The sequence below is a fragment of the Fistularia commersonii genome, chromosome 17 (assembly GCF_037954325.1).
Source record: "Fistularia commersonii isolate RoL2024-O1a breed Wild chromosome 17, RoL_Fcom_v1.0, whole genome shotgun sequence".
NCBI classification, from domain to species: Eukaryota; Metazoa; Chordata; class Actinopteri; order Syngnathiformes; family Fistulariidae; genus Fistularia; species Fistularia commersonii.
This window is the reverse complement of record NC_141300.1, coordinates 5287390-5311359: the sequence shown is the minus strand read 5'-3', so window position 1 is coordinate 5311359 and position 23970 is coordinate 5287390. Positions and strand designations below refer to the sequence as shown.

Here is a 23970-nt window from a genome sequence, read left to right as displayed (position 1 = left end):
TTCATTCACGGACTACACCACTTGTCCTGTGCACAGGGCTGCTGTGTTGTGCGCCAATCTCTGCAGATATTAGGCAAATTACATAGAGACCATCCACTCATTCATTCATAAGGATTTATGTCAGTGGGTTCTCTCCACGCTCTCTCTCTTCCTCTTGCAGACCAAAAACAAGTAGTAGGTGAACTGCAGACTCTAAACTATCAACGCTGTTGAAGAAAATATAGGTACTATGGAGAAGAGTAGTGTCTCTGTAGATGCTTTAGCAACAGGTTTCCGTCAAGCGTTTGCAAGTATATCTTTCTATTTATAAACTGTCCAGGCATCGGGCATTGTTCTGAGAGGCAGTGAGGCAGATGTTATGTTCCAGCTCTGACCCAGTTGGTGGTAACCTGCCCATGCATCCTCCCTGTCTCTCTCCTTCTTAACACCTTCAGCCTAAATACAGCAGCTGTGCCAAAATGAGCCTGTATGCTGAGGGGCTGTTTTCACAAATGCGTGTGGTATTTCATCAGTCCTGGTATTAACCTGCTAATTAAATTAATTTCTCATTCTGTTGGGTTATTTAAACAGTAATAAAAGCTTACAGCTTTGGCAAAACTATGTGTGACCTGAAGTCATATTTTTACGCCTATATCTATGTTCTTGTTCAGTTGTTGACTGTGATCCTTTTGTGTGTTTTAAAAAGGTTTTCGCCCAAGAGAGCTTATGTATCTCGCTAAATTGTATCATAGTTTCATGTTCAGGTTATCAGAGTGTTTAAATCGTATGCATTTATGTCATGCACCATTTCTCTCCTTAAATTCAGATAGTTAAATTACATATCAAGGGGATTCCCCTGATATGAGGATAAAAGATGAACAGTAGTTCAATTTTAAACTCATAGAGAAAATATTTCTGGGTTGCTCTCTAAATAGCACCTGTCAGTCACTCCTGTTCAAGCAAACAGTCTTCTGATGTGTCAGATGACCGTAAGGCACCCCCCCATTTCGAGTAAGATCATGACACAGAAGGGTGGTCAGCTCCCATGCAGCACGTGCAGCATTCACGTAGCTGCGTTTGACTCTGTGTGTCCCGGTCTAGCCACAGTAACAGTCACAGCGCAAGAGTCAGGCCTCGGCCTCGGCCGCTCGATCTTTGAAGGGCAGGAGGTGACGCTTTTCAAGTCTGTTGACACCAAGATGGTGGCTGAAGATCCTCAGCGACTGCCTGAGGGCAGGCGTCAGCTGGACATACCGGTACTCCCTCGGACCATACACCAGGGTCAGGGGCCAGGACCCAAGTCCCGCAAGAAGCTCCAAGTGATTATTTGTGTTCTGCTGGTGGAGCTCTGTGAGAGATTCACTTTCTTTGGCATCGTGTGCAACATGATTCTGTTCTGCACTGTAAAGCTGGGCTACAGTCACTACCTGGCTGCAACAGTCAACCTGTGCTTCATCGGCGCCAGCACCCTCACCCCGGTTCTAGTCGGCTGGTTTGCAGAAACCTGCTTAGGAAGAACCAAGGTGCTCTACTTGTGTGCTTTCCTCCATTTCCTCGGTAAGATTTTTCTATTTCACTGATAGCAGGGAACAACTTTTCAAATGACTTCTTCACATTTGTGAAAGGAAACATCAACAAATGATTCAACATGATACAGTAGTAGTGTTGTTTAAAATTTTACTATAATCTTAATTGCTTTAAAATTTTGCCAGGTGTATATTTTAGTGAATTAACACACAATTTAAAACACACACACTATTATGAAATGCAGTGTCCATATTGTGTATGGCAGCAGGGATAGGCACAAGCACCCACCACGACCCGAAGTAAAATAAGCAGTAGATAATGGATGGATAAATGGACTTTTGATTGTAGTGTACATTTTCCTTACAACAGCCTTGCAATTTTCCGAAACAAACATTTTCAGTTCAGTCAACAAACTATCATGATATTGCTGCACTTCTAAATATCAAGTATTTAATCTCTAATCTTTAATCTGTATTGTGCTGCTTTTAGTTTTCATGTTACTTCATCCCTATATTAAATTGTACCATTTAAACAGTTTGAAAAACAAAACAATTGTTTGTAATATTCATACTTTGAAGCTGAGCTTCTATATTCACCTGATATCAACACTTCCCTGCTGATCTGCTCATTTCATATTTCACATATCCACCAGTTGTGGTGGTCATAATTGCGTCAGTAGCCGAGCCGCGACCAGATGCCATGACCTCCACCCTTTCCTCTTTCCAGGCACCGCAATGCTGCCTGTGGTGGCATTTCCCTTTGAGGATTTCTATATTGACACTCATCACATGACTCATCAGTTGGAACCTCGGGAGCAGCAGATCCTGTTCTACACGGGCCTCCTGGCTGCCGCGCTGGGCATTGGGGGCATTCGCGCCATTCTCTGCCCCATGGGAGCATACAGTCTGCAAGGGTACAATCAGCACCAGCTCCTGTCCTTCTTCAACTGGTGGGTGATGTCACTGTCATAACGCAACTCAGTTTACCTATAATCTAGCACAGTCAACAGATATTTATAGAGCTCGACAAATAGTGAATGTCTGAAGTGGATGCCAATACTGATATTTTGGAGCAAAAAAAATCCAATATTATTATAATATTTTTAGCAAGGCTTTATAGGAAGAACGTGTACACTAATGTTGACACAGTGTGATGTTTGTCTTTATAATGTCTAGGTTCTACTGGTTGGTTAACCTGAATTCCACAGTTGTGTTCTTGGGTATTGCCTATATCCAGCAGTCTGTGGCCAAAAATCTGGGTTTCCTCATCCCCTTCACATCTGTCCTGCTGGCACTCATTGCCATTCACATGATGCGCAACAAACTCACCTACAAACCAAAGAAAGGTAACAAGCAGTACACAGCAGAAGTGTTTACACTCCTGTGTGATATCAATCAAGCCTCAAGTCATTAAAAATGGTATCGTCACGGTGTCAAAAAGAGTGCCGGGTAAATGGAAAACAGAGGCCTCAGTGATGACGGTCAATAAAGACAGCTCTGTCTTGTTTTGGTCGCAGGTGGATCCTTGTTGACAACACTGGGAGTTTTCTTCAACGCTTTCAAGATGTGCTGCCTTCACTACCGTCATCTGAGTGGAGAAGTGGGGTCTTGGCTGGATCGGGCCAAAGAGAACAATGGTGGGCGTTACAGTGAAACGCATGTGGAGAATGTCAAAGTCTTGGCCAAGCTCTTCCCTCTCTATGGACTGCAGCTACTGTACAGAGCCTGTGTCACACAGGCAAGTCCCCAGGGATGCACAGAAACTCACTGCAAAACACCATAGTGTATGGATTCTAAGTCCCTGTTGTGTCTCCTGCAGATTCCTTCAGGTTATTACATACAGACCATGAACTCGAACCTTCACCTGAACGATTTCCTGTTACCAATCGGTGCTATGAACGTGATCAGCATCCTACCTCTGCTGCTGTTGGCCCCACTGATGGAGCTGACGACAGCTTGGCTCCTCTCTGTGGAGAAAACGCCAATGGCACCCTCAAAAGTCATCAGTGAGTCTTTCTATGTGCACTTCCTGAAATGCGCAAACACAGATTAATCAGTGAGATGACTGTAAGACACTTTGGTGCCTCCTATTTACCTTTATCTATTTACCTTTTTAATGGAGTTTCTTGGCACAGTCAAAAGCAAATGAACGGATTGTGCAGGAGATTTCCTATTTCATAAACGATTCCCTGTCCCAAATATTACAGGTTTCAAAATAATTTTTCCAAACCACAGTATAGGGTAATTTTGTTGTTTGCATTTTTGTAATGTTGCAATTTCCAACTGTAGTTCTCAATTATTTTAGCAAAATTTGATAGGTAATTTCTTGTTTATTTTATAGTCCCTTTTCCCCCTTATTTCCCTGTTATTTTCAAATTGCTTTGTGCTAATTTATCCAGTTGAACTGTCTGTAATAATGGAGGTTTGCAGAACATTTGATTAACCTTGGAGTAATCAAGATTTAGGGTATATCCTTGAATATGGCCAGAGGCTGTTAGAGCAGTCATGGTGCATCAGACCTGTTTGTTAAAGTGCAGCACACTCTTTTGGTTTTTGCTGTCACTAAACACATCGTTTATTCTTCTCCACCTTAGCGTCTCTCCAACGTTCCTGTCTTCTTCGTCTTTCTTGTTACCCCCTAACATTATTTCCTCACAAACCCCCTCCCTGTCTGCAGCCCTTTCTCTCACCACCCCATCCCTGTCAATCCTCGCCTTCCAGCTTTGGGACATGCGTGCGCAGCTCTGTCGGTCCTGGTGGCAGGTCTGTCCGAGCTGCAGAGGAAGTCGTACCCACTGGTTGAGCAGGCTCTCTCTGGGAAGGTTTTGCAGGTGTCATCCATGCCATGTTTCCACCTCGCTCCACAGTACATCCTGCTGGGCCTGGCCGAGGCGCTTGTCACCCCTGCATGTAAGTGAGAATCAGGGCCAAAGAAAGAATGAAAGAAACATTTAATTGTCGTCGGAAAAAATTCTCTGTTTGAATATTAGATATCAAGAAATGGACAAAGTCTTCAGGGAAAATTATGTTTATTAAATCATTATTTTCCTGCAACACGGACTGACATTTTTGCTGGACCAGGTCGAGTCACAACAATGGATGAATATTGAATTTATAAAATCCCTCAATAGATGTGTAAAAAAAATAATAAATCAATTCTCACTTCAGGCCTCTGCGAAAGAAGTCTGTGATTCTGTGAGGCTGCTTATTAGTTTCATCACTTCCTGTGTGCCAGGTTCCCTCATATCCTACCAACTGACTCCGAGCCACATCAGAGGAATCTCCCTGCACTTCCTCACCCTGTCATATGGAGGTGGCTGCTTCCTAGGAGCCTTCAGCGTCCAGCTGGTGTACTTCATTTCTGGGGGTAAAAAAAAACAAAACTTTGTGGGTTTCTCATGTGAAAGAAGTTGTTGACCTCAACATGTAAATCTACTGATGTGAAAGGGACACTTTTAAACACAATAAATCTCATTTTATGTTAGTGTCAGTTGAATCACGTCAATTTAATTCACTGCTTAATTGCAGGTGATTTCTACCCAAACACACTGTATGATGGGAACCTGGAGAGATTCTTCTTCCTCCTGGCCTCCCTGATGGCGATCAATACTTTTGTATTTTGGAGAATATCATACAGGTACAGTACTAGCTCAGACTACTTAGGCGTGATAAATGACAATCATGTGTGATCTAACTCTAGCATTATGATATTTTCAACAGCAGCCACATCAGCTGCAGTGATCTTCTGGTGATGCAGTGGTCTAATTCTCTCTCCCTATCCTTGTGCAGATACACAGACTTGACTGCGCAGGGAAAAGCCCTGACTGTCAGTCCTCTGACCGAGAAACTGTTGCAGTACAAGGCCTGTCTGCAGTTCTATGACACCATGGACCGCTCCTATATAAATGCCTCCACTGAATCTATTTTATGATCCCCTCCGGTGTAATTATTTCCTCCCGGTGGCGCTGGCGCTACATGCTTTTACGTCAAAGTAGTATTTTATGAAAAATATGGGATATACTTAAGCTGAGCTTTTTTGTTTCATGTATTTATTTCATCTGATCGGACGTCAGAATATTTGATTTACACCACCAGAACTTTTGAGAAAAGGCTCAAGAATGTGTTTTTATGTGGTCAATTTATGAGAGCGAAAGTTGTAAATAGAAAAAATCTCAAACCTGTTTAGATGTGAGTGTAAATGTAAATGATTCAATAAATATTATATACTGAGCGTAAAGTTGGCATGTTTATTTTTTCTAATTCCAAAGTAACAAGAAAATTCAGAAATGTGCTTTCTCATTAACAGCTAGACACACAACAGGTTTAAAAGAAGTAAAATGATAGCAAATGAATGGATGTTAAACACAAACACAAAAATTCAAAAAATTCAATTGAATTCTCAACCATGGTTATATCAGCAAAATGTTGCTATTTGACCCCTATTAGCTAATTGACAAAATAAACTCAGGAAAACAAAAACAAAGGAAAAGCAGACTTTGGATGTGTGTACTTTGGTGGATTGCTTTTTTTGTAATCTCACCAGAAGAAAATGATGTCATGATGCTCACGCCTCTGTGCCAGCTTGGTTTATAAGCCAGATAAGAAATGAAATTGAATGTGTTGCACAAACATGCTTGTTAAAAAGGTAACCAAAATACTGAAGCTGCATGCCCAAGAGAATATTAGTGACTGCATATTTTCAGTGTTGATCCTAAATCAAGACAAAACCCAGGGTATAGTGGCTCAGTGAATGCAGTCTGGATTCGGTGCAGCAGAGTCGGACGGTCAGAATTACAAATGCTGTAGAAAGCCAGAGTTCCTGCTTTGTGATGAAGATGCACGCCTACTTTTTGCATGCGTGCTGGTGGAATGCAGGCTTTACAGATATTATTGTGCCAAAATGTGCAGCCAGTTGGAAAGCAGACTAACTTCCAGGAGAGATCGTTGTGGCCGAAGCAACATTCCCTTCCTGAGCCCTTTCTTCTGATGTTTCTGTAGGAAACTGCCACCTCAATGATGCCGCAATCCCACTGCACCTCCCAGTAGTGTTCGCCTTTCAGGCTGTTCTTGCACAAAGCCTGGTAGAAGTAGGTGAATCTCTCAGGGTGATCGGGTTGAGCATGCTCAAAGCCAGTCCACGATATTGTTCTGTTTTTGTCAGATAAGCAGAGACATCCTATAACCGTGTTGGGATCCACCTCCACTCTGGTTTCTTGACGGAAAGATGAAAACATCACTTAGAAGGGGCCTGACATTATTAGATGTTAGTTACTAAAAAAAAAATCAAATGTCTCATTTTTACCGCAGGCCAAAAGGAGGTTGGAGGTTGTGGCGGTCACATCAACAGGGATATTGGACACTGTGGAGTAAAGAACAAAACCAAAACAGCTCGGAATTTTCAACATATTTTCTAATCAAGCCTTTTAAAATAAACCATCACATCCTTACCTGTCATCTCCACAAAGTGGCTCCTTAATTTATCATTTTCTTGGGTGCAGAGGTCTTTTAATTTCTTTTTCTGATTTGTGATGAACCAATCTAGCTGGTCAAGTTGTATATTTGCGGCCGTGGACACAGAGGGGTTATCCAGGGCTTGGAAATTCTACGAAGATTAAAATGTTAGATTTTTTTTTCCCAATGTTTTATTTTTTTTTAAATGCCAGACTTAACAATAATGATGATAATTAGAAACTCAATGAACAACAGTTGTGTTTATCACCTGAACAAATTGGATGGGGTTTTCTGTCTGGGAGACTTGGTGAAGCGTATTGTGTCTCTTCCTCAACAGAAATGCTTGACGCTGCAGCTGTCTGAGTTGACAGCTGATCCAGTCCAAGCCCACTTTTTCTTCATCGGCGACCTTTGCTCTTACCTCTGAGTAGCTCCCCCTAACAGAATCGGTATACAAACGGATATGCTCTTCACACGCTCGCTCAAAGTCATCATACACCTCCCATGCAGCATCCTTGAAGAAAACACACATTCCCCTGTGAGCTTGCCTGCTTAGAACAACTCAGCTAAGTGATTCTTTTCTGTAAAATATTGTGTGGGAGCACTGATTTTCACGGTGAAAATAATTTACCAGCTTATAAAGTACATGTAAAAAACCTAGGTAAAGCTCAAAGATAAAAAAATCCAATCGTTCTTGCTCAGCCAATCAACTCCCTGCCTTACATTTCTTCATCCTCTTAAGACAGATTTAACTCAATTAATTCCACCATCCACACGATGATAGGTTGTAATATTTTACAGGGATATTTAAACTATACTTCCTTTTAACTTTTTTCAGGGTCACAGTCACAGTTCTGTATATTCTAACACTTTTTTTTTTGTTATTTTCTCAACAGAGGTAGAATTTATCTGTGGGAAAGACCAAAAATAGCCACGTTTTCATTATCCTTTCAAGTTCATCTTTATCTGTAGGAACAGCAGTTAAGGCATTCATTCTTTAATTAAACTTTAAAAAGAAATCGATTGCCAAGGTTTGACACTCACTCTTACGCTATCTGCAGCTTTTTTCACCAAATTCACATTTGCCTCCAGAACCAACAGCTTGTCTGATATTTCCTGTTTTGTCACCGCCAGCTGTCTCTGATCGGATAAAGAATATAGAAGTTATAACAAGAAAAAAGTCAGGAGAAAATAACATATTAAGAATTCAGTGAGTTACCTGCATGTCACACTTTTCGGCTTCAATAGAAACAGTGTCGTGACCTTGGTGCTCGTTCACTGCACACAGGGGGCAAATGAACTGCCCATCAGTGCGACAGTGAATCTCTTTTAGTTTGTGATGGGGAACACAGATGTTGTCCTTATTCCTCGCCCGGGCCTGAATCAGCTTGTGCTTCTTTAAAGGTGGAACCTCGAAGTGGGATTTGAGATGACTTTCGCAGAAAGATGCCAAACACACAACACAGAACATGGATGCAATTCCTTTGCAAGCGTCACACTGCACATCACTGGATCCTGCAGAGTTTTTACCACTTGTGTCTACAACCATCCAATCCCTCTGCTCCATGATCAGCTCAGCCAGGAGTGTGTTTTTCTTGAGAGCAGGCCTTGTCTTGAACGTCTCTCTACACTGAGGGCAGCTAAAACCATTTCTCTCACCGGTTCCATCCCAGAAAGTATTAATACAAGTCATACAAAAAGTGTGTCCACAGGCAGTCGTAACTGGATCCTCTAAAATCTGTAGACATATCATGCAATCGAAGAGTTCTTCACTAGCCATTTTCTTTTACTCCGTGTCTCTATGTCTCTTTTTGAGGAAGAGGTGTGGCTTCGTTTTTTGGTTTCGTTTTAAAAAATAAAAAAAAATTCCACAATAGCATTGGTAATGGTGATAATAATAACAACAACAAGAATGAATATGTAACTTGCTAAATTGCAACCATATTTATATCTAACCTGATGGTGTTCAGTAGTCAATACATGTACATGTTATTGTAGCGTTTTTGTCAGGGACATTTATTAAGGGAAAACACCCGAGTAACGATAAAACGTGTTTTTCCATCTCTTTTATCGTAAATCATTCCCAGCAACCCCAAAATCAAACAGAAAACAAGCATTAACATAAACCCAGATATTTTTGACTCACTACATTATTTTCATTTTTTAATGTAAAAGTCAGTCCACAGCGTGCAAAGCCTGCAGCAAACTAAGTACCTTTTCTTTATTACTTTTGAACAAAAGTCGATAAAAACTGCATAGATTTTTGTCATCCCATCCGTCTCAAAAAGTAATGAATAATAACTAATATAATTGTCCTTCTCTTAAAATTTATTGCGCGCGTAGTGACTCCTAAGGACAGTTTGTTGTGGTGCGTACAGGAACAATTCCGTTATTCAAGTCCAAAAGCTCGACATTATAAAAAGGAGCGAAAGATAATAAATATACTACGTATATCCTACTAAATATTCAACGTTTGTGAGTCTTCTGAGACATTTCCTGTCAAAGACAGGAAAACGATGTACAATACAAATTCTTCAAAAAGAAAATCATTACGTTTGACCTTCCCTTGTGCAGATTTGGCTTCAGTTTGCTCCAAAGCGAGTTTTAATCACCGAATTTTTCCAGCAATTTTAGTGTTAAGACGACTCTGTATTTTATTTCATCGCATTTAGGAAAATGTTCATTTTTTTTTTTCTTGTTACTTCCGCTTCCTGAAGTACAACCCGCGTTGTACTGTGCAAACACTCAGTTTGCACTTTTTGTGCAAAAGTCAATTATTGACATTATAATTTTGAAAAACAAAAAAAAAGAAAAAAAAAGGAAAAAAAAAACAGTATCTGACAATCAAAAAAGGAAAGGGAAAGAGTTGCCATGGCAACAAGTGAGTTGACCGTCAAGGGGTAGAACTTCCGGAAAGTTTTGTTGTTTTTTTGCTTCCGGAAAGTGGAAACTGTGTTTATGTTTATACTTTGTTCTTTAAAGTTTTAACACGATTCTTGTTGGAAGAAGATAGAAGGTGTTTGAATCCATGGACATGCCGGAGAGGATCAGAAGGCGTTTAGAGGACTTTTCTCGGAATGCCTTATTCGACCACAGTCCATCTCCGCTTCAGTCAACGGAACGCGACACGTCCTTACCGGGTAAGCTAACAGCTAGCTCGCGTTAGCATTGGTGCTACGTGAAGGGGGCGAGGGTCTGGCTGGTTTTCACCGTTTTCACCGGAATTGCCTGGAATCCGGATGTCGTTTCATAGCGATGTTGCTATTTTCTTTAATGATTTCTTCTTTTTGTTAGATGGCCAGATTTTGTCCAGCGTCCAGCTGCAGATGTCCCTCTTCTTTAACATGTGGTTCTTCCCCCTGTGGTGGATCAGTGAAACTGTGATGCTGCACGTCAAGGTGAGGAAAAGGCCAGGAGGCGGCAATCCAACGGGATTACGCAGTGAAAGTTATTGTCACGTCACCTTGTTTTTCTGACTGAGTGTAAACAGCAACATCTACTTTCCCTTAAGGTTACATTCGACCAATAGTACTGTAAAATGCATGCAGAACTTGCTATGGTGAAGTAAATATTCCCACCTGGATGATGCATGATGTACAATTTCATGGTTGACACTTTGGATTATAAAGTTTGACATTTCTGAATTGTTGTTGTTACTGTCGTTTCTACTAGTACCCTTCCCTGCCAGACTACTATAGGTTCATCCTTGTGACTGTTCTCATTCTGATGACTGTGATTGAAGCTATTCGACTCTATCTTGGTTATGCAGGGAACCTGCAAGCAAAGGTAGCACACCACGCACACACACACACACAAATAAGTAACACACTGATGCAAACTAGATCAACACATCACATTCAGAATGAGTTTTTTTTTCTACTGACATGTGTTTCAGGTAGCAGAGCTTGCTGGGTTTTGGCTCCTGAGTGTCTTGCTGCAGCTCCCGCTCATTCTGTTTCAGCTCTTCAACGAAGGCATTCTCATTCTGCCCCTGGAAAGAGGCATTCACATTATTCTAGCAATTTTCATCGTCACACAGGTGTGATTGTATTTCTTTCCCAGACTGGCGTTTGATTTAATGATGTATGTGCTTAAGTACAGGGTTAGGACAGGAAAATGTGTTGCTTTCCACCTTATATGTTATCGTAATTATCAAGAACTGCCAGAGTAAGTTTTGCCGTGTGCATCAGTGGCAGCCAAAAAAAAAGAAAGAAAAATGGGTCTGGGCAATATGGTTAAAAAAAAATCTATGAATTTCAGATGCTCCTCTCTGGTAATTAGATATATATAACTATCAGCTAGTATTTAAACTCACCCAAGTAAATAACAACTGAATTTCTAATTAATTGATTAAATGGGGAATCATTTCAATTAGATAAATGTTAAAGGACATCTGTACATAATCAACATTTTTTCCCCTAATTTTTGGATCTTTTCTTTTTGTAAACTATTAAAAGTTCCCTGCTGATTATTTCCCATGACTAATGTGCAATTTCAAGGTTATTTTTGTCAAAAAGTTAGGATTTTTTTAAATTTGCAACGGTCCGATAAAGGGGAAGTAAAAACTCTACCAATATATCAAAATGTCAAAAAGAACAGATATTTTGGTTTAAACTGATCCCACTGTAAATATAAATATATCATATTTGTGTGAAGTTTTCTCAATTGATAGTTGTTTTGTTTGTTTGTTTTAAGGTACTGACTGGTTTTGCGGCCCTCCGGAACCTGGTCAGACACACAGAAAACCAGTTTCACCTCCAGCAGTTTGAAGGACATCTCAAGCCCTAATATCCCCGCTTCATCCCAATACATCAAGATCCATCAGCTTTTGGAGCTGGGACATTTTCAATGACGCATTGGAAAAATACTTTTTGTGTAGCCAATTACATTGAACATACTTTTGTACATTTGGAATATATATTTATTCAGATTATTTTATGGTTTTAAAATAAATACTGTGGAACTTGTGTATTGTTTTTAGTCAGATGTTTGTTATCAGTTTCACCAGTATTGACAAATGAAGACAATAGCATTATTGAAAATACATTTTAATACAGAGCATCAACTGATGAATCATGCACACAAGTTAGTGTTTTATTTGAGGCATTTTAAGTATTTTTGATGTGTTCAATTTTTTCATGTATCCAGTTGGACCCCTTATTATGATCTTGGTGAGAACAGGTTGTGTAAAGTCAGTCCATGTAAGCACAGAAAAGGTTCACATCACTGGGCCGAGAATGGAAGCACTAAAATTCAATCAGAATTTTCTGTTAATTTTGTGCTGAAAAGGAAACCAGATTGTGATGGTAGCATGATCTCCGGTGTCTTTATAGCCAAACTTATTTGATTTCCTCTTCCTAAGCTTTGGTGCCTGATGTCCTCAGCCTGTAGCCCAACAGGGATGCTATTCTGTGGACGTGGAATTGCCAATTTCCTGAAACCCATAGACTTTGACACTGGGGGTAAAACACCTTTTTGCCGTTTGTCTCCTAAAATCTCCTTGCATAGTCTGAGGAAATTGAAAAAGCACATTAATTTTTGAGCTGTCATTTATCAAAAACATCAAAAAATGGTCTAATCATGGCACAATTATCAGGCATTATTTCCTCGTTATTATCACTAACACTGAAGGAAAAACGATGAATAGACATTAGTTACCTCTTCCTTAGCAGATCTGTGTCACTCAGAATAGGCACAAAGAAGTTTTGTGGTTTAGTGTCTTTCAGACAGAGATCATTTTGGTCCTCTCCGATGGGGTTACCCGGTCTCATGGGTAGCAAACTCACTGAAATCAATAATCAATAAAAAGATTGAAATACTATCCCACTTACTAATTATATCAACACACAAAAATCTGAAAAAGCCTCCATATATTCCATAAGACATTCCATAAGATAAGATAAACTTTATTGATCTCCATAGGGGAAATTCTTGTGAGAATATGAAATGGTACCTTCAGACGAACCTCCTTCACATTCCTCATCCTTTAGTTTGGCTTTGGTCATGTCTCCCTGTGAGGTACATAAACCCTCAGACGCAAAATAGTCATCTAAGTATTGTAAAGAGCTACTGTTGCTGTATTTATTTGACTTGTCAGTGGTGAGGCTTGGCTGCAGCTTTGCTGTAACATCAAACATCATCAAAGGAGACCTGCCACTGACAGGAAATCACACATGTGAACTGAACTCCATGGCTTTTATTTGTAAAGAAAGAATTTCAGGTTGTTGGTTTATTTTACCTTTCAGCAAGTGAAGGGGATATCCCTGAAAAGAGAGACAGAATGAAAACAGCAGACTCAAAAATACTTGTTCATGTTCCACATTTATCATTCGCTTCTATTCTGAACAAAACATGAAGATCAAACCTCTGAAGACTTTGCAGGAGACGAAAGACTGTGCAGGTTGGCGGTGCAGCTGTCGGGTGGAATGTAAGAAACTCAGGGGAAGCGGATGGAGAGAACGAAGGTGCAGCAGCCGGGAAGAGTACTTCCTCTGCTCTGTATAAAAAAAGAGACAAACGTTTTGTTCATTTTATATAAGTAAAATTATAACTCAAAGTCATGGCATACTTTACTTAATAGATGTTTAGTAACTCTTATCACTGGGCTTTTAATGTATACATATTGGAGGTCTTCGTATATGACATTTTATTGTGCGTTGCAAAAGGTCATATATGTATCTTCAATTCTCTAATTGTTTCTGAAATTAGATAATCGGTACGTAATGCTGTTGTTAACTACTACAGGTTTTTTTTTAAATTACCCATATTATTGTCAATAAAGCAGTTTTTAAAGGAAATATAATATACACAACACATTCTCAGATCAACTACTCTGAGCCTTATTCGACAAGGCATGTTACAGACATCTCTTATTATTTCCTAGCATCTATAGCATCCTTTTTGATGTCATTTTGTAGTATTGTTGAACATTTTGTTGATAGATGTGTATGTTGTTACAGCGTACTTATGAAGATTTCCACAGGGCCTCACGTATTACTCCTACTATTAAATGCAGATTCATTGTTCGACCGTCATGATACACTAAATGTCAATGCTGTTGGGAGACTCATGATTCTATCCTCTTTCAGAGAAGGGGAATTCAAGACGGCTTGGATTTGATATAAATGGACTATGCCATCAAGCTCCTGTGAAGTATCAATCCTTGTTAACGTGTGTGATCAGACGGAGGGGTTATAAGTGGTAGGGCCTTGTTTTAACTCATCATGCATTAATCACAAAACTATTCAGTTTACCATGTTGTAATTTGCCTGCACACGGAACTGTATTTGTTAGCATATTGTACATACGCCCCCCATTTATCAGTCTCACCCTGAAGTTCTCTCGCGTCTGCCTCTTGATCTGAGATATCCCCAGAAAACACAGTATCTTTTTCTCTCTCCCTCTCTCTTTTTTTCTTCTTCTTCCTCTTTTTCTTCTTCTCTCTCTTCTTCCTCATCTTCTTCTTCCTTACACTTATAACACCTACCCTACATCTGTCACCTACATGAATGCGCACACACACACACACACACACAAAGCCAAAAACGTAAAATTTCCCCGCTCTGTCGTCGTTATGTTTTGGTCTGGAGGATTCTCATAAGGATGAGCGTCCCCAGCATACAGTACCGGGGTGAGAGGACGCTGTGTTGACGTGTGGACGATGCAGTTTTACAGCCCTCAAGTCTTCCAAAAAATTATCCTAAAACACAGAGTGTCCCCTGTTAAACCACCGTGATACAGATCAAAGTGAAGAGCAGCAGAACATTTATGCTGTCAAGACATATAAGGACAATTTTTATCTGTTGGCCAATGATATTTATTGGAAAGATCTTTCCCTCTCACAGCCAAAATCAATAATGAATTCTGGTCTTCTTGACATTTCATAAAAAAATACAAAAAAACAAAAACAGATTTGATAACAAACATGTCAATTTCTGATATTTTTCGAAATTATTATCATAATTATTGTTGTTATTATCAATATTATATATTAATTATCTTAGGGCGATTTCTTGCAGAGTTACCAACGGTATTTTCTCAGAAATTTTGAAAAAAAAAACAAAACAAAAAAAAAAACACCTCAATGGATACCTAACATTTACATATACAATCGGTTATTTCATGACGCTTCCATACTCCCCTCCGTTTTGCCAACCATACACTAGAACAGTTTTAAGTTAAAAGTGTGTTTGGGTTTGTTTTTAGACCCCTTTTGTTATCATCATTGAATGTCGACTCTTGTCTAATCAATGCCAGATAGTCTTAAAAAAACTTGTGTCTCAAGGTTGCTCGAGCTGTGGACTATTGTCTCCATCATGGTTCGTGGTCATCTTTACCTTGACAGGATCACAGTCCTGCCACAGGTTCACCTGAATGTTCTCCTCGGGGTTGGCTTTGGCAGGAGAGATCCCAGCTTTTTTCAACGAACTGTTCACCTTCGTAAGCACAGGAAAATTATCAGTGAGAACTGAGGGAAATCTTCTCACTTCCTCTCACTGTAAGAATAAATTCATCTTCCTAAGTCCCACCTGCCATTTCTTCCCACGTCTTCTCACAGCCCTCTCTTGGATGGTATCTTTAACACCATTCTCATTGGGAAAGTTGGACTCCTGTGATGGTCATGCTCCCGTCAGTAATGTTTGAAGCTATTAATTCAGTCATAAATCAGGTATTTGCAGAAGCTGATGTGACATTTGAGTTCTTACTCGCTCGATGCTGCTCTGCAGGACTTCTGCATTGTCATTCTTGACTGATTCTGGTCGCTGCTGGTTTCTCTCCTTACGACTCTTCAAGCGTTTCTTTTTCTTCTTCATTGACGTTTGCTGTGAAAGAACACAAGCATAGATCACTTTCTCACTCTAACACACACATACTCACACCCACATGAAGCATTACAATGTCAGTATACCTCCTGATTGGGCGTTTCTGACTGGTCCACCAAATGAGCTGGTGGTCCATCAGAATCAGAACTGTTTGAACCACTCGTGCTGTGAGGGCAAAAAAACAATAGAAATTCAGAGTAAATAAGACAAAAAACGGTAAACCATAGCCTGTTCATAAAATCACAGCCACTTACCTTTATATCATTGTCAACCCTAATGTGTATAAATACACTGCTCAAAAAAATAAAGGGAACACTTAAAAAACACATCCTAGATCTAAATGAATGAAATATTCTGATGAAATACTTTGCTCTTTACACAGTTGAATGTGCTGACAACAAAATCACACAAAAATGATCAATGGAAATTAAACGTATTAACCCATGGAGGTCTGGATTAGGAATCACACTCAGAATTTTAGTGTAAAAACACACTCCAGGCTAATCCAACTTTGATGTAACGTCCTTAAAACAAGTCAAAATGAATCTGTGTTGCTTCCTGAGTGGACACTATGATTTCACAGAAGTGTGATTGACTTGGAGTTACATTGTGTGGTTCAAGTGTTCCCTTTATTTTTTTGAGCAGTATATTTTCACTTTAAAAAAAAATCATCTGAAAGAAGTCTTATTACCTTGTTTCCAAATCCGAGATGGTAAAGTTACTGTCCAAGTCCTTGCCTGTCCTCTCACTGGCCTCCTTTCTCAACAGTGCCGAAAGCTCGGACAGACAGTAACTGATCTGTAAAAAATTGCTCAAAATTACAATCAGGGAATCAAATTTGAACTACAGAGTTTTTGGGGAGGAAAAACAGCACCTCACCTTAGATGGATCAGGGTCACAATAATCCAGCAAGGTGTCACAAAAACAAACACCCAAAGACTTGAGGTCTTGAATGGTAAAATGTGTTCCTTTCCTGTCACCTAATTCAAACAAAAAACAGAAATGCAGTTGACATACATGGGACACAAAAACGGACACACCAAGATTCCCACTCTTTTCTAAAGACAGTTCAACCAAAAGGTAAGAGTGCTATTCTTGTTTTTGGAAAAGAAAAGGTGGCCAGTCACTTGCTTTGTATTTGACAAGGAATACTTTAACAAATCTTCCATCAATTAATCTTGTGAAAAATAATTTGGTTTTAACAAGGAGGTACAATAAATATAGGAACTAGGAAGTCTTAAAATGCATAATTTTTTTCCCCAAAAATCCTGGGACAGTTAAAGTTAGCCAGCAAAGGCAAGCAAAATATACCCAGACATTACAATTATTTAGGGAAACTTGAATGTTTTCCAGAACCATTCACACATCAAATAACACATTAACCTAAACCCACCCAGAGTTGAGCCGCCAAAGGTGGCCTCCATGGTGTAGCTGTTTCTAACACCAAGTCTCCACATGGTGATTCGACCAGTGCCCTCTTTGTTCTTCTGCATCCTGAATTTGCAGCTCTTAAAGGAGAACTGAGAAAAACTGTGCTTTTGGTCTCTTATATAAAAATGTTTTCAGTGCAAGGAATACATCATAACTGCTGTACAAGAAATTAACCATGCCTCATGCAGGTAGTATTTCATTACAGATCTTATTACATACCAAGTGTGCACTGTAGCAAAAACAGTAAACGCTATCTTTACCTTATTGGTGGCGTTCTTACTCATCATAAGGGGGAAGACTCTCTCGTGCAGCTTTAATGATGCATCAACACGGTTGTTACAACCATACATGAAGACATTGTTCTTGCGGTTGTGGCCATGAAAATCACAGTAAACAACAACATCAGTCTCAGCCATCAACCTGGAGAAAACAAAACAAAAACAGTTTTAAGATGGTAATATAATAATATTTCCATTGGAAAATTTTAAACGAATAAAAATCTGGATCATGGTACGAACAACATTATAATGTTTCAAATGGTAGATAACTGAATTTCAAGTATTTACACAGCAAATACTTGAACCTTGGCTGAAAAATAATCTGAAAGAACAACTTAAATATTTATATCACATTTTATCTATCAACAGAGGCAAAACATTCATCACAAATTTATGAATTGTGTGTTATTAATTCATTGTATCCAACGTAGTTTAAGATATAACCATCTCATTATTAGAATGTAAAGTTTTTAAGCCTTGAGACTTAAAATTTTTTCCGCTTCAGGAACAAGACATAAAAAGGTATTTTCACAAAGTATACAGGAAGATCTCAAATTGATAAATAGTGATTGAGCCAATAGTTATATTTTAACCATAGTAATTTACCCGACAAAAAAAAACATCAGAGAAAGTTGAGAGAAGAGAAAGGGTTACTGAGGATGAAAGTGAAAGTGAAATTGCCAAAAAATATATCTGACAGCAGTATGAAATGGTTCTCTCAGTTTGTGGACTATGATGTCTGTCGTCAATTTCAGTATTTGGTCTCACCTCTCCACCATTTTCCGGGTGTGCCAGACACAGGGAAAAGAATTTCTGAGTACAGTCTTGTAATTTCTGTTAAGGTCCCTGCCTGCCAGAGAGCAGCGATAGTTTCCCACCACCACACCATCTGGGTTCAGCATTGGCACCACCTGCAGCATCATCCAGGAAAACAGTATATTGAATTGGAAATTCTCAAAGGGATTATACAAACAGAGCCAACAGTGTCACAATGCATGAATCCCCCCAAACCACGAACAAATTTGGTGACAGTTGACAGCAAGTTATATATTTGTTAGTGTTGTAATTTGAAAAAATATTTGTCTTTTGAATTTGGATGTTTTCAGGGGCAACAAGGGAAGAATTTAGAGAAAATTGTCAGGGAAAAAAAACATTTATCAGTTGTCATTATCTTTAAAAGTGGGGGGAAAGTAAAATGGTTTGACTTACACAATCTTTCCCCTTGAAAAAAAAGAGAACCTTTTTTGCTGAAATGAGTCTCAACTTTATCAAATATGCTGCACCGTATTTGATGTAATGGTAAAGATATTAGGGGCAATACACAGGACTGTCTCCAAAAATTAGAACATTATGATAAAGTTCTTAATCTTCTGTAATGCAATTAAAAAAACAAAAATTACTTTTTCATGATATTCTAATATTTTGAGATAGGATTGTGGAGTTATATTAAGATGTAAGCCATATTCAGCAATATTCAAATAATAAAAGGCTTGCAATTTTTCAGTGGATTTGTAATGAATCCAGAATGTATGACATTTTTGTTTTTGTAATTGCATTACAGAAGATGAAGAACTTTATCACAATATTCTATTTTTCTGAGACGGTCCTGTTAAGTTATGAGCTTCCTCACCTTAAAAACAAATGTGTCCCGGAGTAGCTGCGCATCATCAGAGTCCCCAAGCAGGAAGTCAAGGAATCCTTCCATCATCCAAGAACTGTTGGTTTCTCCAGGGTGCACTCGAGCAGTAACCACAACAGCTTTCTTGGCCCTGCCCTGAATCTTGCCACCTCCTGGGGACGTTACTGTCACCACGTACACTGCATTCCCAGCAAGGCTATGGCACAGTACCCTCACTTTACAGTATGAAATTGCTGATGGGTTGGAGGAAACACAGCTCAGATAGCGCTGTAGGTGTGTGTATGTGTAGGGGTAGCAGTGGGCCAGGTAGCAGGTGTCCGACTCATGGGGAAACTGGAAAGTCCAGGTGAGTGAGTAAAGAGCATTGGTGTCGTCGTTTTCCTGGGCATTTAAACAGAAAGATATCTATTAAAGATAGACAGGTCATTCCAATTATCGGTCCAAATGTACACCAAATTGGTACGCAACTATCCAGCAGTTGGAAAGAATTCTTCCATTACCTTCTATTCTAAAATATTGATGAGTACGTATTTTTAATAATCAACTTAAGAAAATCTTGCGGGTAACGTAATTAGGGCCACTTACCTGAGCATTGTTACGATAGTATTTGATGTTAGAGCCGATGCGTTGCCATCCCACACCTTCTCCCTTCGCAGCTCTCTCAGAATAGAGGAGCGGTCTCATGCCCTGTGAATACAGGCTGCTGTTCTTCATCAGGTTGACAATGGTAAAGCGGTAGGTCACATCAGCCGCCATGTTTCTGATCCTGAAGTAAAACCACTGCGTGTGTTTCTGGGTGTACATATCTGTTCGCAGGGTGAGTTCATACTCATAAACACCCCTGAACAGACAGAGGGAGACAAGCCTGATGCAGCAGAAGAAACCAACATGCACAAAATACAACATGAAAGAGATCTGCAAAACGATTGATGGTGGATTTTGAACTGATTGCAATCCAGCTACAAACATACAAAGTACACTGATGATGCATGAGATGTTGAGGATTCATTCTGACAAGCTATTCAGGATTTCTCTTGGTTGACACTATTCTACTCCTCAAGGTTTTCCTAGCACTTTAAAAAAATGGTTTTGCATTCATTCAAAGAATGCACACGTGACTGAAATAAAATCATAAAAAGCGAGACATTCTCCATGTGAAACTTCATAATTGAATGACAATTTGGGGATAACCTCCAATGGCCTCAGACCACTACTTGAAATTGCCTGCCTTAGACTCACACTCTCACAGCCTTCTGGAGGTTGCCACTCTCAAATCGTGACTCAAAATCAAGGGTGAGGTCTGTTTGATTGTCATCATATGATGTAGTGCTTTTAATGGGCCCTCTGGATCCTCCAACACGAGAGCTGGTGAAATATGGACACTTGGTGGCTTAAAAGAGAGAAAACAAGAGGAAAGTAGTGAAAGTTTGAAAGGAGATTCGCCAAAAGCCCAGATCTCCAAAAGGATACATTATTTACACAAAAGACTTTCACTGAATCAACAACAATCAAGTTATTGTGCAGATAAACACACAATCCTTTATATGCCCTGTTTGAATAAAAAAAAAAAAGAACATTTCTCTTATCAGCACCTGCACATTGCGTTTTCTCTGTGTCCCCTCTAATGTCATAGAGCATATATTTACATATTCAACCCTTAAAATTGGACCCTGAGGAATTAGGCACCTAACTACAACTTTTGAAACATCAGTTACTCCTATTTTGTGCCTATATTGTATAATGTATATTTCTGGGAAAAAAAATATTGTTTTTGCCAAGTCTTTGCTTTCTTAGTTAATTTTTTTCTGAGAAGTTATCTTAAAAGCCATTCAAACATATCATCTGAAATGAACATCATTAACCTAAAGCAGGCAGACATTGATACTGAAAAAAGCCTTCAGTATAGGTTGACTTATTCACTTCTGTAATAGCCAAATCCAACTACAGAGCGTTCACTTTATATTCATAATGTTACCTTGATCGATACAGTATACAACTTTTCCCCTTTCCTCTCCAGTCGGCATAGGTGTCCTCTCATGTCCTGTGGGACTGTAAAAAGGTTCTGGCTCAAGGGGCTCCCATTCTGTTCCAGGGAAGTTAATAAACAGCAGAGGAGCATGATGATTTCTCAAGTGTTTGTTTGGCAATCATGTTATATTCTACATAAATATCTGCATTACCTATGTGATGGATAGCCTTGCTGATGACCTCACACTCAATGGGCCAACGGGGACGGGAGACACTGGAGAAATTGACCAGGTCCAGCGGGGCCCTTAGGCTCAGAACTGGTCGCCGGCCATTAAAGTCTACCAGCAGCTGCCTGGTCCGCAACGTCTGACTTAGGTCCATGGACACTAAGTGGACAAATGAGTGTATATCACGCTCCAGCACTTCCAGCCAAACCCTTTGCATATAGTGAAGATATTTTATTGGGTCACACTTCTTAATTCTGTCACAAAATAATCATTTTCATAATTTTGATTATGCTGCACCTGATTAATCCATGAAAAGGCCCTTGTTTTATTTATAATAAGCATGGGATAACAGCCCTTATATACATCCAGTCTTTTTATCATAACTTGTAATGTGTACTTCCATATCAAAATCTGTATGACAGATGACAACATGATGACATCAAATCAGATAGATGATCCATATTTCAAACCTAGAGGTGCAGTAATTCACAAAATATCCTGCTCCTATTCAGTAAAAACAATTCTATATGCAGGCTATCATAATGTGGTCTTCATATTCACATCTTACATTGCCTCTTCCGTGACAAATCCTCATCTTCCTCCACATTAGAGACGGAGGTGTCAGATTTGTCCTGCTTGAAATTATTCCACCAATTCCTGATTGCCTTTACAGCCATGACTGATGATTTCCTCTACCTGAAAGGAAAAATAGGTAAAGTTCTAGATGTGGATTTTCTTCTCAGCTACAGCAACCCTTATATAGACATAAATATAATTATCCTATCACAATAGCTTTGTGAATATTAACTTTTTTTCAGGAGGTTAGGATCAATAAGGTGAATATATTTTAGTTTGGATTGTTCTAGAAGTACTATCCTCTATTCTTCTGCTTGCTGCTTTAGAACTTTTACTAAGGCCAGGATTAACTGACTTACAAACTACAATGAAAGTGTTATATATTATTTCTATTTTTTTAACAATGCCTTGCCATTCCATAACGTTACCGCAACTCATAAAAATAGTAACAACTATAATAATTATAAACACCTGTAGCAAAATACACGCCAATTAGCTCGGAGGGGGGAACTGATGAAATATTTACTTGTCCGTTCAAACGTTTTTCTATTTTATCTCCTTTAAATACCGTTTACTGCCAACGGAAAGACGAACGCCAGTTCAAAATACTGCCTCTGTAAATCATGGTAGTTTTACTTTTTCCGTGACTCGAACTATCTTCGGCTTCACTGAACGAATTCCACGTTGCTGCTGAGTCTTCGGTTTACCGGTCAAACTTACCCCATTACATTTTGAGGATAGTGAACTTGCTGAACGAAATATTTACAAAACGGGCAAATTATTTCCCACAGTAAAACGGCAAAAGGCTGGGGCAGAGATGGGTTACGGTGGGTTTGGGGGGGGGGGGGGGTAAGCCGTTGCTATGCGACCGATGGTTTCAACAACCGTCTCAGTTCAGTGTCGACGTCACACTGGACTTTTATGACGTCACATTGGAGCGGGAGCTCATTCAATGCATGTAACCCAAAAATTCAGTGACAAGAACAAAAAACATTTGGGGGGGAAGGAAAACTTTTTTTTAAATTTCATTCTGTAATGTTTTTCCACCTGAACTATCTTTTCCAACTGATTTACGTGCATTCATTTTTCTACAACTGTGGACTTGTAAACTTATTGGGAAGTACTCAAAAAGCCATCACAGCTTTTAATTTTACAAGCTCTGTGGTTTAACCTATGTTACATCATCGGTTTACCCCTTGCACATTGAGGTAGGGGGTGCCTTTCTCATGCAGCCCCCTCCCTCCAGATTAGCATCTATAAATACAGACCAGACAGAACTAAGACAGGGAAAAGGCTGCTCTGGAGAGGGGAATGACTCTGGGGATTGGGGTGAGGTGGGCTGACAGGCAAACCTGGCAAGAACTTTTGTCAAGTACACAGATAAAATGATATGAATAAAGACTTAACAATAAAGGACAAGAAATCTGGAAACAATAATGGGTAGAGGAGGTAACACTTTTGTTCTAGCACCTCCTACAGTACATGGATATCTAGGCTTTGTCCAGTTGGACCATGTGCATCAAAGCAAATGTCAAAATACATTGGGCTCTCACACACTGTCTTAAACAAACCAGCTAAGTGAAGCGAAGGTCACAGTAGTAGTGTCCTTCCTTGATGGATTCACAGCGGAAACACTGAGCAAGAAAAATGTGCTTCATAAAATACAAAAAAACTGCAGAAAGGCACCAAAAATACTAACCTGAGAACTTACAGCACAAGAATACTGTATTAAACCAAAACAAGAATACGAGAATAGTAGATGTTTAAACTTGAATAATGCAAACAACGGCAATGTAAATGTGCCCACAGGGGCCAAAATCATTTTTTAGATCAGTTCTGACTGGGTTTTTCTGTGAGGGTTTGATTGTGTGGGTTCTGTTCAGGCTGTTAAATCATTTCAACTGTTGAAGAGTGCAATACCTTTGGAATACTTATCATATGAAATGCATATTCATTTGTAACATGAAACATATACCAGTATCTGTAATTATACTATTATTCTATGTCTCAAGTTCCTGATGAAACTCAGAAGTGGTCCTGATCGAGATATATACTGATGATATTGCTGATGGA

General features: G+C 39.4%; 4 protein-coding genes across 4 annotated transcripts; 2 read left to right on the top strand and 2 right to left on the bottom strand.

Annotated features, from left to right (window-relative positions):
- Positions 1-998: 998 nt before the first annotated feature.
- On the top strand, positions 999-5645 carry slc15a5 (solute carrier family 15 member 5). Its single transcript, XM_086163671.1, has 9 exons — positions 999-1536; positions 2233-2455; positions 2682-2851; positions 3023-3243; positions 3325-3511; positions 4227-4415; positions 4741-4872; positions 5034-5142; positions 5295-5645. The coding sequence occupies exons 1-9, from the start codon at positions 999-1001 to the stop codon at positions 5434-5436; spliced, it is 1911 nt and encodes a 636-aa protein (XP_086019797.1). The 3' UTR covers positions 5437-5645.
- A 95-nt stretch (positions 5646-5740) lies between these two features.
- On the bottom strand, positions 5741-8839 carry LOC147224849 (E3 ubiquitin/ISG15 ligase TRIM25-like). The gene is made up of 6 exons (XM_086163071.1): positions 8176-8839; positions 8001-8096; positions 7225-7470; positions 6954-7107; positions 6808-6864; positions 5741-6717 (listed from the first exon to the last, which is right to left on the bottom strand). The coding sequence occupies exons 1-6, from the start codon at positions 8734-8736 to the stop codon at positions 6188-6190; spliced, it is 1644 nt and encodes a 547-aa protein (XP_086019197.1). The 5' UTR covers positions 8737-8839; the 3' UTR covers positions 5741-6187.
- Positions 8840-9855: 1016 nt separating this feature from the next.
- tmem17 (transmembrane protein 17) lies at positions 9856-12777 on the top strand. Its single transcript, XM_086163077.1, has 5 exons — positions 9856-10096; positions 10251-10354; positions 10629-10742; positions 10852-10995; positions 11652-12777. Exons 1-5 carry the CDS (start codon positions 9985-9987, stop codon positions 11742-11744), a joined length of 567 nt encoding a protein of 188 aa, XP_086019203.1. The 5' UTR covers positions 9856-9984; the 3' UTR covers positions 11745-12777.
- Positions 12210-22728, bottom strand: agbl2 (AGBL carboxypeptidase 2). The gene is made up of 22 exons (XM_086163065.1): positions 22618-22728; positions 21890-22017; positions 21307-21480; positions 21102-21209; positions 20366-20516; positions 19712-19967; positions 19118-19507; positions 18256-18398; positions 17470-17629; positions 17172-17298; positions 16658-16758; positions 16470-16576; positions 15865-15943; positions 15662-15778; positions 15485-15565; positions 15293-15391; positions 14583-14655; positions 13321-13452; positions 13195-13219; positions 12910-13112; positions 12615-12741; positions 12210-12465 (listed from the first exon to the last, which is right to left on the bottom strand). Exons 2-22 carry the CDS (start codon positions 21996-21998, stop codon positions 12210-12212), a joined length of 3018 nt encoding a protein of 1005 aa, XP_086019191.1. The 5' UTR covers positions 21999-22017; positions 22618-22728.
- Between the last annotated feature and the right edge of the window lie 1242 nt (positions 22729-23970).

Coding starts and splice junctions, on each gene's coding strand:
- slc15a5 (XM_086163671.1), top strand. CDS start 999: ATGACACAGAAGGGTGGTCAGCTCCCATGCAGCACGTGCAGCATTCAC. Junction 2,852..3,022: donor CACCTACAAACCAAAGAAAG/GTAACAAGCAGT, acceptor TTTTGGTCGCAG/GTGGATCCTTGTTGACAACA. Junction 5,143..5,294: donor TTTTGGAGAATATCATACAG/GTACAGTACTAG, acceptor ATCCTTGTGCAG/ATACACAGACTTGACTGCGC.
- LOC147224849 (XM_086163071.1), bottom strand. CDS start 8,736: ATGGCTAGTGAAGAACTCTTCGATTGCATGATATGTCTACAGATTTTA. Junction 7,108..7,224: donor ACCCCATCCAATTTGTTCAG/GTGATAAACACA, acceptor TAATCTTCGTAG/AATTTCCAAGCCCTGGATAA. Junction 6,718..6,807: donor CAACCTCCTTTTGGCCTGCG/GTAAAAATGAGA, acceptor CTTTCCGTCAAG/AAACCAGAGTGGAGGTGGAT.
- tmem17 (XM_086163077.1), top strand. CDS start 9,985: ATGGACATGCCGGAGAGGATCAGAAGGCGTTTAGAGGACTTTTCTCGG. Junction 10,097..10,250: donor ACGCGACACGTCCTTACCGG/GTAAGCTAACAG, acceptor TCTTTTTGTTAG/ATGGCCAGATTTTGTCCAGC. Junction 10,996..11,651: donor CAATTTTCATCGTCACACAG/GTGTGATTGTAT, acceptor GTTTGTTTTAAG/GTACTGACTGGTTTTGCGGC.
- agbl2 (XM_086163065.1), bottom strand. CDS start 21,998: ATGGCTGTAAAGGCAATCAGGAATTGGTGGAATAATTTCAAGCAGGAC. Junction 19,508..19,711: donor ACTATCGTAACAATGCTCAG/GTAAGTGGCCCT, acceptor TTAAATGCCCAG/GAAAACGACGACACCAATGC. Junction 13,113..13,194: donor TCCCCTTCACTTGCTGAAAG/GTAAAATAAACC, acceptor ATTTCCTGTCAG/TGGCAGGTCTCCTTTGATGA.